Consider the following 14,060-nt stretch of genomic DNA (forward strand, 5'->3'; position numbering starts at 1 on the left):
TCCCGGGCTGGCGGCGCCTGGGTCATTCGCCGCGTCACCCGCCGCTCACATTCCGAGACGCCAGGGTATCTAGGTTCGGCCGCGCCTCTGTCCCCATGGTCGGGAGACTCGGGTTTATGTGACGTCGCCTCCTTGATGGTCCTCGCCCATAGTTTAAGGATCATGCCATGGCCTTGCTGGACTTCTTTGATCATTAAATGCATTAATAAGCGCGAGGCACTGAGGATGTTTCCTGGCACATGGCTAACGCCTGTCATTGTCAACGAGGTACCGCCTACTGAAGCTGGAGCCCATGGGAAGATGCCGGCGCCCAGCATCTACTCTCGGGCGAAGGCCAGCTGGCGACATTTACCCAGGAATGGGTGGTCTGGGCGTGACACACATCCCCTTTATCTGACCGCATTGTGAAATTATTTTTGATGGTTTTTTTTCGCCGTTGATCCAGCCTGGGAAGGCTGGATCTGAAAGCCAAGGCTTCCCCGAAGTCGTTAGTCCAGCTGTGTTGTAACCACCACTGCAGCTGTTAGTGGCTCTTTTGAGGTTCTCAACAGTTCTCTGCAGGGAACTCTGGCGCCTGGAGCCCAGGTGCTTCACAAAAACCCCACCATAAATCGTTGTTTGAGACCCGGAAAGAGAAGGCAGCCCTCTTCTCAGATGTCTTATGTAAAGACAAAGGCAAATTAGTCTGGCCTTCAAAGCCAGCCTGAAAGTCCAGAGACCTGGATAAGCTCATTTGGGTTTAAGATGCCGTTCAGTTCAAAGCTCAGCATCTCTTCCTGCCCTGAAAGTTTGCCTGCCTCGGGCAAAAAATACTCCTGGATAAGAGTGCTGCTACATCAGTACCTTGGAGCGCTGATTAAATCTCACTGCTGGACCCTCTCTGCCTTGGGGTTCATGTCAGAATAGGTTGGACCGATCCAAGACTCAGATGGGCAGGTGTAGGGTTCCCAGTCATGTTCTTTGCAGTTGGCTGGGAGAGCACACGTTTCGAAACCTCCCACCAGAAGCGGTGGCTCACATCTGTAATCCTACACCCAGGAGACTAAGACAGGAGGATTGCCACAAAGTCCCAGGCTAACTGGACTCTGAAATTCATTGCAGGGCAGCATAAGCTGCAGTGTAAGACCCTGTTTCAAACAAAACACCAGTCCATTCTGTCCCGTGGCCCTTCCCTTTACTGAGAGGAAGAGATCAAGTTCTACAGAAGGAAGGGGGTGAAGACTGAGGAACCCCCAAAATCCAGTGCAGTGCGATGAGATGGCAAAGCTGTAAAAGAGCCAGGGGTGGTGGAACAGCACTTAGGAGGCTGAAACAGGAAGATTTTGAGTTCAAGTCCAGCCTGGGCTACAGAGAGAGACCCTACCTTGAAGAACAACAGCAGTGTTCCATACTCTTCCGTGTGTCAAGATAGAAGCACTGGAGGTTGAGCCTGCGTTGGTTTTTTTGAGACAGGGTCTCTCAGTGTTGACCAGGTTGGTCAGGAGCTTCAGGCCTTAAGCAGTCCTCCCCCATCAGCTTCCAAGTGGCGAAGACCTGACTGGCTGTGATGATTGGTGGCCAGGTTTTAGCTGCTTGTATTCTTTATAGCCCAGGCCCCTCTTTGCTGCAGGAGTAAAGTGGTATCTTCTCAGGTCTGCTGACCTCCTGCCCTAAGAGTGGAGTGTTATAGGATTAACATCCTAGGGGATAGCAGTCGTTCAGTGGTGCTAATCAGGGCCCAGTGTCACTGGCCTCACAATTCACATACACCTTGACACTTGGCTGGTCTCACTGGAAATTTCTGCTGCTGTGAGGAGCTGGGCTCATGCCCGGAAGCACTGGGCACCACCTCCTCCCTGAGGCCGTGTCCCATCTCCTGACCCAATCTCTGCTCTTGTGTTCTGTCCTCAGTCTGCGTCCTGTAGGCACAAAACAGCTCTCACCTCAAGGGAAATCAGAGATACTTCATTCTATCCCCGGACCAAATATGAATTGCCATGACCCAAGAATACAGATTCGCATCACCCCAAATAACGTGGTCCAATGTGGAAATGGTTTCATGATATTTTTTGTAGTTGCAGAGAACAAAAGCAAGCCATAAACCAGACACTCAGGCTACAGCAAAGCATGAAAATCTAGGCTCCATGTCTCAGGTGCTAGCTGATGACATTACTAAGTTTGGGTTGGTAGACACTAGTTTTCTATTAACTTATTCCAAAAGGCGTTACCTGGTAGTCACAGAAATGTTAGGTCAGACACAAGATAAGCAATAAGTGGTTACTAAGGGTCTAAAGCAAGGTAATTTGTCTCAAGATCTGTAGCATTCCAACTCTCCGCCATCACAAAGTTGTAGTCAACCTTCTAACATCTTTAACCCAGGTGCAGCTTTCGTGGGAACTTTAGTTTGTAAACTTGAACGCTCTTGCCTGAGAGAGGTTATAAGGAAGCCAGTCTTTCAGAGTGCCTGTGCAGTGAGAGGGTATGGGAAACAGCTCCCGCCACCTCGTGTTCTTGTTCCACCTCCATCACACTGATGTATCACTGTCCCTGAAAGGCTGTCCCCAGCCTGGCATGAGTTGAGAGCAGGAGCTCTCCTTTTCTTTCCTGATGCCTCAGCACCTAGAAGGAGGTGACCAGGAAAAAAAGAAAAAAGGAAGGACATGGCTTGGTCTTGAGTATGGTGAAGGAGAAAGTTTATTGTAGATAAAAGGGAAAGCATAGCCAGAAGCAAAGACCTCTGGGAGAATTCAGAGTGAACATGGGTGCCCAGCAGGGAGGGAGCAGAGCCACACCAAGAGGCCTGCAAGGTAAAAGGTACATGAAAAAAGACCAGAGAACCAAAATTATTAGATTGTGTAGGGAAGGGCAGCTGTGGGGAGGGAAGTCTAGGCTAATACCTGGGCTGGAGAAATTTAGGGCAGGGGTTGGAATGTGCAGGACAGGAGGACCTTGCAACCCGCAGGGACTGAGGGATACTGGGAGAACCTGGAGGCCAGGTTCGCTTCGATATGTTAAATAAGCACCTCGGGCGTGTCTGTTGGTCTGGGGTTTGAGCCTTAACTGGTGGGAGAGTAGCCTAACTACTCAGGGTCACAACGTTCTCCCTTGCCTCTGAACACACCAGTCTACTCTGGTCCTAGCTTGAATTTATATCAGCAGGACCCCGCAGGATTAATCTGTGTTATTAATCTACCAAAGATTATAGCATAATGGTGAGTTTTCACCCACCTCCCGGTCACTCTAGAAGAGCCCCACAAGGGCGGCCGCAGCCTGTGGCCCCCAGCGTCCAGTGGCCTATACCAGGTAGTATCCCTTGTCTGCCCCAACTATTGCAGCCCTGTCTCCCCTGCTCATCTATAATGGAACACGGACGTACCCCCACTTTTCCTTCCCAAAGGGCTGGTGAACAGCAGCTGCAAGGTAATGAGAATGGGGAAGGGTTAGTGCTGCACAGCACAGAGGGGCAGTGTACTATTCCAAGAAGTCAGTGCCAGGTTAGGCAGCCAACCCTGGACCTGTCAGAGACTGGCTAGGTAGAGGTCAAAGGCTAGGACTTCAGAGGACTCTCACATGACTATCGGGGTGGACTAGACCAGGCTTACTCTGCAAAGGACTTCACAGTAAATCCTCAAGGCTTTAGAGGCCATCTGGTCTCTGTTGAAATACTCAACAGGATCATTTCTGCAGAGCAGCCAAAGACAATAGGTAAAAGAATGGGTGTGACCATGCTCCAATAAAACTGTATGGGCCGTGTATTTGAGTTCGTGTCATTGCCATATGTCATTAAACATCATTCTTCTCGGGTGTGGTACTGCACGTCTCTAATCCCAGTACTCAGGAGACAGAGACAGAGGCAGGCTGATCCAGGCTAGCCTGGTCTGCATAGTGAGACCCTATTTCAACACAGTGTTTACATAGGGCTTTGCCTTGGCTGGACAAATACTAGTAAAGCCCAGGGTGACCTTGAGTCAGAACCCTAGCTTCAGAACTTGGAATAGGTTATTAACCTCACTATCTCTAGTTCCTCATCTCTACAAGGAGGCTAATAATAGCACCTGTCAGGTGGGGTTGCTGTGTGTACCGTGTGTGGCATTTGAAGCACTTGGCTTGTGCCTGCCAGACCGGAGGCATCCACAGCTGCCAGCCCTGGGGATTCTTGTAGGTGGTGTCCTAGGGCGCACTTAGTGGCCCAGCTAAGGGTAACAATGCAGGAGCCTACTCCAGTACAGCTTTTGTTTTGGTCTTTGTGTCATTGCGATATGAGCAGTCACTGGCTGGGTGGATGCACATTCGCCGGCCGGTCAGGTTTCAGGCAGTAGGGTGGAGCCAGTTCTCCTGGGCATTGAAGGCTCAGCCTGACTGTGGATTGAGCTGGTGAATAGGTTTCGTTCCCACATGGAACACTGAGAACTAAGAATAAAATCCTGAATTTCTGGTCTCGGAGGTCGTGTTCAGGCAGCTAAAGTAAAACCCTCGGTGTGTAGCTAACTTGGGGCTGCCACTCGATAAGGATTCAGGACACTAACTCTAGCCTTCTGATGGGGTTCTGATCTGGGCCAGTGCTCTCCAACTGCCACCTTGTGACCTTTTGTATCTGTGTGCCTCCTCTGTTCTTTCCACGGTGCTTTCCTTGGATTTGCTCATCCACACTCCTTTAGTCCCATCCTCCATAACAATGTCCATGATGTCATGGCAGCAAGCACCTTTCCTCCCTGAGCCATCACCCAGCCTGGTGAAGGTCAATTCTAGATGACATTAATAACAAAGTAGCAGATTGTCTTCCATGGTGTGCATGGTCCTCTCTCAATCAGTTGAAGACTTTTTCCTGGAAAAATTGGCACCCCCAGAGCAAGGGAAACCCTGCCAGGCAACACCTCTGACAATGATTCTCTTCTGACTTGACTTTGGACTTACCAAGCCTCTGCAATCCTGTCAGTGCATGCCTTAAAGTTAAAATCAATGATACTCTCTCTTTTCTCTCTCTCTCTCTCTCTTTCTCCCTCTCTCTCTCTCTCTGTCACTCTCACTCTCGTACTCTCTCAGTCTTCCATTTCTCTCTCTCTTTTTTTTTAAAGATTTATTTATTTATATGAGTACACTGTAGCTGTCCTCAGACACACCAGAAGAGGGCATCAGATTCCATTACAGATGGTTGTGAGCCACCATGTTATTGCTGGGAATTGAACTCAGGACCTCTAGAAGAACAGTCAGGACTCTTAACCGCTGAGCCACCTCTCCAGCCCTCTCTTTTATTTTTTATTTTGTGTGTGTTTGTGTGTGTGTGTGTGTGTGTGTGTGTGTGTGTGTGTGTTGCACGGTATATGAATGCACACATATGTGTACAGTTTTGTGTGTATTTGTGTGCATGTGTGTGTGGAAGTCAGAGGTCAGTGCTGAATGTCTTCCTGGATTGCTCTTCGCCTCTTTGAGAGTAGCTGTCTCATTGAGCCTGGAGCAATCCGATTTTGCAGACTACCTGCCCAGTAGCTCCTGATGTTTTCCTATCTCTACCTCTCCAATGCTGTGGTCACATGTACACACGAGACACCCAGCTTCTCATGTAGTGCCGGGGACGGGAAACCACTTCTTCATGTTCACACAGCAAGCACTTGACCACCAAACTATCTCTTAACCCGTTTCTCCATTTCTCGGAACCCTAACTAATGTCAGAGCCCTCTGCACCTCCCGTGCCCAGGCTGTCCTCACAGCTTGCTCAATCGTGGGTTGGGTAGAGAGTCAGCCTGTGGATGGTCTTGGTCCCTCCTGCTTGAACAGTTTAGGAAACTCTCCTTTGTCTAACCAAAAGTTTCTTCAGCAAGGACTTATAGTTAGTTACATCAACTTGAAAACTGTGGACTGAGGAAACAATACCCTCCATGAGGTATTTTAAGGTTTCTCTTGTGGCCTGTGGTTTAAAATGACAGGGGCGAGACAGCCAGGGTTTTAAGAAAGGACATTTCAGCAACTTAGGAAACTGATAGAACTTTCCAGGCTGGTTCTGGAAAGAATTGTTCATTGGAAAGTAGACTTCATAACAACTTGCTGACTAGAAAGAAAAAAAAAAGTTGGCTACTCTATATGACGTTAGAGTATGTTTTATGTGAAGGCTTGAAATTTTGGGCTGGTTTGTGGCTGGTATTTTGTGGTGAGTAACGTTTGTTTTGGTGTTTATGCTGTAGTCAGTGGGCACAGCATGCTTAGTCTGCACACTTTGATCTCCTTCACATGACCCTCGGAAAGTGGGAACTTGAGGTACCCTGTTCTGCACAGGAGGAATGAGGCTTAACGAGTCCAAGGCTTCACTCAGGGTCACACAGCCGTCAGGGCCTACACTGCAAATTGTCTGTTCACATCCCATCTTTCTGGTTTCCCTCCTCACTATGTCCCACAGGACTGAAAGGGACTGACTCACTGGCCTCTCCGTGAGGTGAGTCACAGGGTAATCATCTAGAGTGATGTGTGCACCAGTGGCTCCTGTATTCCTGCCTTCCATACCAGTGTCCTCCTCAGGGCAGGGAGCTCTGCTGAGGGCACCAGCAGCATGGCTCTCTTTACCAGAAGAACAGAGCCTACAGGTCTCCCCCAGCCCCCAGGGACTCCTCCTTGTGTTCAAGTAGCTAGGAATGAGTGGACAGGGACTAGGAAAAGCAAACAGTGTAAGCCAGGGGAGGGGGTCTGTCACAGTAGCAGGTCAGTGTGGTGTTCATGGATGTCCTAGAGCAGGTGCCACAGAACAGTGTCTGTTGTGGGCAGATGAGTTGCAGCCATTTGTGGCTTCCCACCCTGCACTTCAGTTGCACAGCTAGTCTGCATCCCAGGGGGTCGGTCACTCAGAGTGGTGCTGGCTGGGAAGGATCATGTCCAGACTAAGGAACCTGGACCAGGTGAGGTGGTGGCACACGCCTTTAATCCCCGCACTTGGAAGGCAGAGGGAGGTGGATCTTTGTGAGTTTGAGGCCAGCCTGGTCTACAGAGTGAGTTCCAGGAAGGAAGGAAGGAAGGAAGGAAGGAAGGAAAGAAAGAAAGAAAGAAAAAGAAAGAAACAAAAAAAAGGAAAGAAAGAAAGAACTCGGAATTTTCTGACAGATTGGAATTGTAACAGGTAGCTGTGAGGGGTCAAGGATTGCCAAGTGGAGGTGCATCTCTTAACCACGGTGCTGTATGGGTAACAGTGCTGAAAATACAACAGCAGCATCACACGGTCACTTAGCAAACACATCCTCCAGTGTGGAGAACTGGGAAACTCAGGAGCTGGTGCCCGCAGATCTGCTCTTACCCTAATGGGAGGGACCAACACTGTACCGTGTTCTGAGGAGTCTACTAGACACAGCTGAGAGTTGCATTCTATGCAGAACGTTGGTGCAGGAGCAAGCAAGGAAAACTCAAGGTACCCAGGAAGCGATTCGGCCTTACTGCTGGGCTAGGAGTTGAGGGCCAGGGCCCAGTCCCAGACCACTTGAGCATGTTCAGAAGAACAGTGGCCTGAGTGAGAGCCGTCAGGCCATTGCATTGCCCGTAGAAAGCCGAGCTATGTGAGATTCAGACACATCACAGCCTTGGGTCCTGACTGCCACACTCCAGGAAGCTCAGGACACTAGATCCCTGCTATAGGTGGCACAGCACAGCCACCCTGCCACAAAGGCAGCCACTGGGGCCTGAGAGCAGAACCCACCCAGCCTGCCCTGCTTCAAGCTTGCTCTGCTTCATGCTTGCCCTGCTTCAAGCTTGCTCTGCTTCATGCTTGCCCTGCTTCGAGCTTGCCCTGCTTCGAGCTTGCCCTGCTTCAAGCTTGCCCTGCTTCATGCTTGCCCTGCTTCGAGCCGCTGGCAGCAGGAAACCAATAGAGGCTGAGCCTTGTACACGTGTTGACCTCTCGGGAAATGTGGAAAGATGCAGCTTTCCACAGGCTGCCAGCTCAATAATGTCCTTCCCACAGGGCTTCCTTGTCGTGAGCATGGAGGCAGAGGAGTGAGTGCAACAAACACTGGGGAGAGCAGCAAGGTCCAGGCCGTAGAGCTGAGCTGCACACGTGGCAGCCTGGAGACAGTGCACTGTCCTCTGCCACCCAGAGTGTGGGCCTGGGAGGGTTCTGAGCTGGACAGGGGAAGGGGGCTTTCAGCTGGCAGAGTAAAGCGGCCAGCACTCTGGGGTAGATGCTGTTCAGCATTGGCTAACACACCAGCTGGGGGGACAGGAGAGGAGGGTCATGGAGCTCTGAGTGTTGGTCATTTGATCCTTGTTTTCTGGTGATCTCATGGTACTGGAGGAGACTGGTGAGGTGATGGTTATAGATGGGTGTGGGTGAGGTAAGGGTGGAGTGTGGATCAACAAACTCATTTCCTCTTCTGCCCTACAGCTCATGTGCTGACTCAGCCTCCCTTTCTGCACTATCCGCCATAGCCTCCATTGGGCTGCACACTTGCTGGTAGTAGGGCCTGGTTGACCTTGCTCCCCAATATCTCCCCAGAGTCTGGACATGTTTCAAGACATTTGGGAGGCATGAAACTATGGCTACAGGTCTGTTTGAACCTATAATCCCAGTGGGAAGCAAAGGCAGGAGGATCAATACAAATCCCAGGCTAGTCCTGTCTACAGAGTAAGTCCCAGGCTAGCCCTGCCTACAGAATCAGCTCCAGGCCAGCCTTACCTATAAGGTAAGTCCCAAGTCAGTCCTGTCTACAACAGTAAGTCTCAAGTCAGTCCTGTCTACAGCAGTAAGTCCCAAGTCAGTCCTGTCTACAGCAGTAAGTCCCAAGTCAGTCCTGTCTACAACAGTAAGTCTCAAGTCAGTCCCGTCTACAGCAGTAAGTCCCAAGTCAGTCCTGTCTACAGCAGGAAGTAAGTTTCAAGCCAGTCCTTTTTATATTAAGTCCCACGATAGCCATATCTACAGAGTAAACTCTAGGCCAGCCTTGTCTACAGAAGTCCCAGGTCAGGGAAGTAATAATAAAGTAAGATCCTTCCTTAAAAGAAAAAAAATAAATAAAAAACAGTGAGTGGGTTTGAGAAGCAGCCTTTTGGAGAGTGAATCTCTGCTTTGCAGCTTACCAACCATGTAGCTATGGACAAGTCTAAGCCCTATGTTTGCTGGATTTTAGCCTGTTTTGAGGGGAGTGAGTGCCACTATGTGCAGGCCATTCTCAGTCCTGTGTTCAGTTCATATTGTGCCCAGTGAGCATGTCTGTGAACTGGGTATCTGGCTGCATGAAGGGTGACCCTCCAGGCAGCACCAGGGATGGGAAAGAAAAAGGTTCAGGAGGTGGGGATTTGGTATTGACTGTTCCTCTCACTCTGAAGAATCCAGTCATGACCCTTGATAGCAGGAGCAATAGATAACTTCTCATAGAATTGCACTGAAGAGAAGGGCCGGCTAACAGTTCAGGCCCGGGCAGGCGATGGCACGGGTCCAGAGTTAGCCCTGTCACAGCAGACCTAGCAGCTCCTGGCCTGTGCAGGTGAGGAGACAGCTGATATGGCTACAGGACAGCAGTTGGTCATAGCTGTAATGCTGTCTGGACTCCACTGAGCACCCACAGAATGGTTCCAAGGAACAGGAGAGCAGGGCTCCTCTGGGACCATGAGGGCATGTGTCCTGCCAAGGATTCTGGGTCACCACTGAAGATGCACAGGTCAGAGGCAGGGGCAAGCACCCAGCAACTGCTCAAGTGCATGACCTGTGTCCAAGGCTCATTCCTTCCTGTTATCCGAAGATGTTTCTCACGGCCTTCACATGACTTCAGACAGTTGTCATTGAGAAGCTACAGTATGAAGAAGGCAGGCTCAACCTGATCTGACACACAGACACATGACCCATATGTGAACATCCTTGAGTTAGGAGGTAGGGCCAGCATGTGGGGCCACTGCCCAGATCAAGTCACTAAGTTGCCTCTGGGCAGAATATGGCTGCCTCAGGCCCAGCACATGACCCGCTCTGATCCCAGACTGCTATTCCTGGGCATTAGCCAGCTTGTAATGACAACAGAGACCAGACTGGGAGACAAGAGCCCAGCAGCCCATGAAAGTTGGGGCCAGCAGCTAGAGGTAGAGGAGAGAATCAGTGATGCTCTGGGAAGCTGGTAAGGGTTTTTCTTCCCTTCTTAAAATAGAAAGTTACTTTCATGGTTAAAAACAAAACATGACAGTCCTGCGTTCCACAGTTCCACCACACATCTCAGGGCAAGTCAGAAGAGGGTCTGCGATTCTTCAGCTGCTCAGATGATCTTCTTACCTTTGCCACCACCTCCTCTTTTCCTCCCCTCCCTGTTTGGGTCACAGTCCTCCTCCTCACTGCTTGTCACCCACGTCTCCAGCTCTGCTGGCACCCTTACAAGACTAATTAGACCACTTCTGCACCTGCCCCGTCCCAGTCTCCTTCCCCAGCCACTGGCCTTGGCACATGGCTATAGCGCCTTCCGGAACTTCAGCTCTCTTCCCAGGAAAAGAAGGTGCTTAGTTACTAGGGTGTGCTGATGACTCTCAACAGAGCCAACGAGAGGGCTGAGAGACCTTTGTCTGAGCTGGGCTTGAGGAGGACAGAGTACACAACCTGGGGAAGATCAGGAGGATGATTCGGTGATAATGCCTTGACCCCAGTGACAGCCAGGCAGCAAGACAGACATGAGAAGTTTGTGGCAAATGACCAGCCACCCCTCCCCATAAGGATGCTGGTGTTTTGTATGTTATGAGTTTTGTTTGGTTGGCTGGTTGGTTGGTTTGTTTTGTTTTTTGTTTTGTTTTGTTTTGAGATAGGCTCTGACCATGTAGGTCTGGATGGCCTTGTTATGGAGACTAGGTTCACCTCTAACGTAACAGAGATCAGCCTGCCTCTGCCTCCCAAGTGCTGAGATTAAAGGTGTGCATCACTGTGGCTGGTCATGTTACGGTGCTGGTCCCTCTGGGTGTCCTCATTAGTGAGGTGGAGGTGGAAGTATATATCACTTAAGGTGACAATTCAATCTCGTGTTTATTATAACTATAGTTACAGTGATTATATAATGTATAGCTTAAGAGGTTAAAATGTTACAGAAGGGTGTGTAGGCCAGGCAAAGACTAGGGAACCCTGGAAGGTTCTGAGGCTCAGGAAGAAAATGGCCACGGTCAGCCGCATGAAGAGTGGAACGAGTGGACATAGGGAGAGAGAAAGCGAATGAACACAGTGCGGACTCGCAAAGGGATTATCAGGGCCCTGGGACGCTTAGACACAGGTCTGGGCTCAAGGATGACTCAACACTGGCCATCTGGCTGAGGGTAGCCTGTAGAGCAGCAGGTTTTCATGGTTAAGTACACCCTACCCCAATACACTTTGTAGCAAGTCATAGCCTGCTCAAGGGGACTCTTGACCACAACGTGAAGGGCTTGGGGCACAGAAGCCACACTCAGTAGATATTTGTGGAAAGAACAGGCCTTGTCTTCCAGCCCTTCTAAAGGGACACCTTCTTGGCCTCCTCCCTGGCCGTAAGCCAGTGGCATGGTATCCGCCCTTCTGTCTCAGCCTCCTGTCATGTGTTTGGGACACACTAGCACCTGCCTGGCTACAGGAAGCAAGAGTGGACTAGAAGGGATGCCAGTTAGAGAGCCAGCTGCCTGACCAGCCCAGCGGGAGCATTGCAGCAGGTTGGAAGAGACAGAGCCCCCACCAGTCATCCTCTCCTAGTGCTGCTAAGAGTGTGCTGTGTTGTGAGGCCTGCTCTGGACACCATGGAGCAAGAACTGTCTCTTTGTCCACCAGGCATCTCAGCGCCTGGAGTGGAAGTGGCTTACAGAGAACTGTAATGGTAAGCCACCAGTACCACCCACCTATAAAGTCTGTCTTCCTTGTGTGACAAGTGACACTAGCAGCCAAACTCTGTGTGTGTGTGTGTGTGTGTGTGTGTGTGTGTGTGTGTGTGTGTGTGTGTGATGTGCACACAACATCTTCAGCCAGAGTCTGAAAGCCAGAAGAGACAGCATGGCTGCTGAGAAGGATGGGAATTAGAGTGAACACTAAGAATCTCACCCTCTGGATATGAAATGTTAACCTGTCACACTACTCACATGTGGTAAAATGTTAACCTGTCACACTACTCACATGTGTTTGCCATGCCAACCAGGACACAGCAGGAGGTGGAACAAAATTGAGTGTTATGTATGAACAGTAGACGTGGCAGTACATGTGTATGGGGGGTTGGTGAAGGACTCACGTTTTCTGAACCTAGATTCATCGTTCACATAACACCCATTGATGCCCTTGGAGATGAGGTCTTATCATGTAAGATTGCTTTTGGATTTGGTGTGTATCACTAGGCTGGCCTTGAACTCCCAGTCCCCCTGCTCCTGCCTTGTAAGTACTGGGATTGCATGCATGTACCACCATGCTCACCTCCCCATTACAAGCCTTGAGAATTTTGCAGCTGGTTCCTAGCTCAGATATCTTATCCTAAGGATCGCTCAGCATGAAAGGGGTTCCACAGTGTTGTGAGTGAACCAGGCGATTACACAATCGAGGATGGTACTCTATGTTGATGACTTGTGCTAATTTAAAAGGAAGACTTGGCCTAGGAAGGTAACTTAGTGGTAGAGCACTTGTCTGTGCATGCATGAGACCCTGCATCAAGCCCCAGTGCCAGAAAAGGAAAACAGTAATCCCCTACATTCACTGCACAGCCATTCTGAGAGAGTGACACTTGAACGCCAGCTGCCCTCAAGGCCAATCTTACACTGACACAACCTATGGAGAAAAACTGGGCCTCAAGAGGGCATGGGAGGCCAAGTCACATAAAGAACGCCTCTGGAAGAAAGTTAAAGAAACCAATTACAGTGGGGGCCTGGATGAAATGAGAGCCTGTGATGACCCAGCAGAGGGGAGGGCTAGAGCACTGAGGCAGTAGTGGGTGGGCGGTGGAGGAGCACCGTCATAGAGGCAGGGGGTGGAGGGAGGAGATGGGGAGGTTGTGGAGGGGAAACTGGGAAGGGAGATAACATTTGAAATGTAAATAAACAAAATAACCAATAGGAGGGAAGAGGGAAGGGAGGGAGGAAGAGAGAGAAAGAGAAAGAGAGGGAGGGAGAGACAGACAGACAGACAGACAGACATATAGACAGACAGACAGGAACAGGGATAATTGCTCCCCATTGACTATGTCTTTGGAACTTTCTTGTTTTGAACCATGTGACTACTTTCAACCCAAGGGATAATAGGAAGTGAAGAGGAGTAGAACCTACTCAGACAAAGCTATCCTGTCACAAACAAGCCCTCAGAGGCCCCTCAGTTCTTAGCCCCGTTCATCCACTTGGCCAGTTTCCTTCTCTGTGGAAGAGCAAGCACACTTCTGGCCTCATGTGGTTGGCATGATCCAGTGACAAGTGGAACAGCATATAAGCCTGGGTGCCCAGAAGCATTTGTGACCTTCTGCTTTATCTATTCCTCCTCACTCCACTGTCTGAGTCTGACCATCCAGGACTCCCCTATACCTTTGTGACTCACAGTTTCTTCACAGAGAAAGCTACAGATGGCTCCCTGCAGAGCGAGGACTGGGCCCTCAACATGGAGATCTGTGACATCATCAATGAGACCGAGGAAGGGTAAGGACCCTTGGGGTGAGGGGTGGGAATGCAGGCTGCGACAGCCAACTCTTACAGTACACACCAGCGCTGATTCCTGCCTGTGTCCCACCAGATGATCCTCCATAGCCCCTACTGTTGTAGCCACAAAGTCTAACCCTGCTGTCCTCCATCCTAGATAGCAGCATGGCACTTTAAACATCTTTGGGCCATGATCCAGGATAGTGCCTTCATTGAGTGGATGAAAAGCTCAGAGATGTAAAGTTCAAAGATATCGTGCAAGACAGTTGTTGGTGGTGCGTGCCTTTAATCCCAGTACCCAGGAAGCAGAGGCAGGGAGATCACTGAATTTGAGGTCCACCCGATCTACATCAAGAATTCTAGGACAGCCAGGGCCATACAGAGAAACCCTGTCTCAAAAAAAAAGACAACATGTGTCCAGCTGGCCATTAGGGTCACTAGCTGTGACCCACATGGTGTCTCTGAACAGCAAGCCAGATGTCACACAGATCCAGAGCTCTACCCTTGGTACATCACCTCCC

The 14,060-nt window shown here is 50.1% G+C and overlaps 1 protein-coding gene across 8 annotated transcripts in view; it reads left to right on the forward strand.

The window, feature by feature from the left end:
- Tom1 (target of myb1 membrane trafficking protein) overlaps positions 1–14,060 on the forward strand; it is a 33,947-nt gene that overhangs the window by 499 nt on the left and 19,388 nt on the right. For 4 of the 8 annotated variants that reach the window (NM_001008365.2, XM_087594788.1, XM_087594791.1 and 1 more), the window contains 1 exon segment: positions 13,455–13,539. In NM_001008365.2, coding sequence (NP_001008366.1) covers positions 13,455–13,539 — 85 coding nt within the window. 8 annotated transcript variants of the gene reach the window in all.

The sequence above is a fragment of the Rattus norvegicus genome, chromosome 19 (genome assembly GCF_021556685.1).
Source record: "Rattus norvegicus strain SHRSP/BbbUtx chromosome 19, alternate assembly SHRSP_T2T, whole genome shotgun sequence".
Taxonomy (NCBI): domain Eukaryota; kingdom Metazoa; phylum Chordata; class Mammalia; order Rodentia; family Muridae; genus Rattus; species Rattus norvegicus.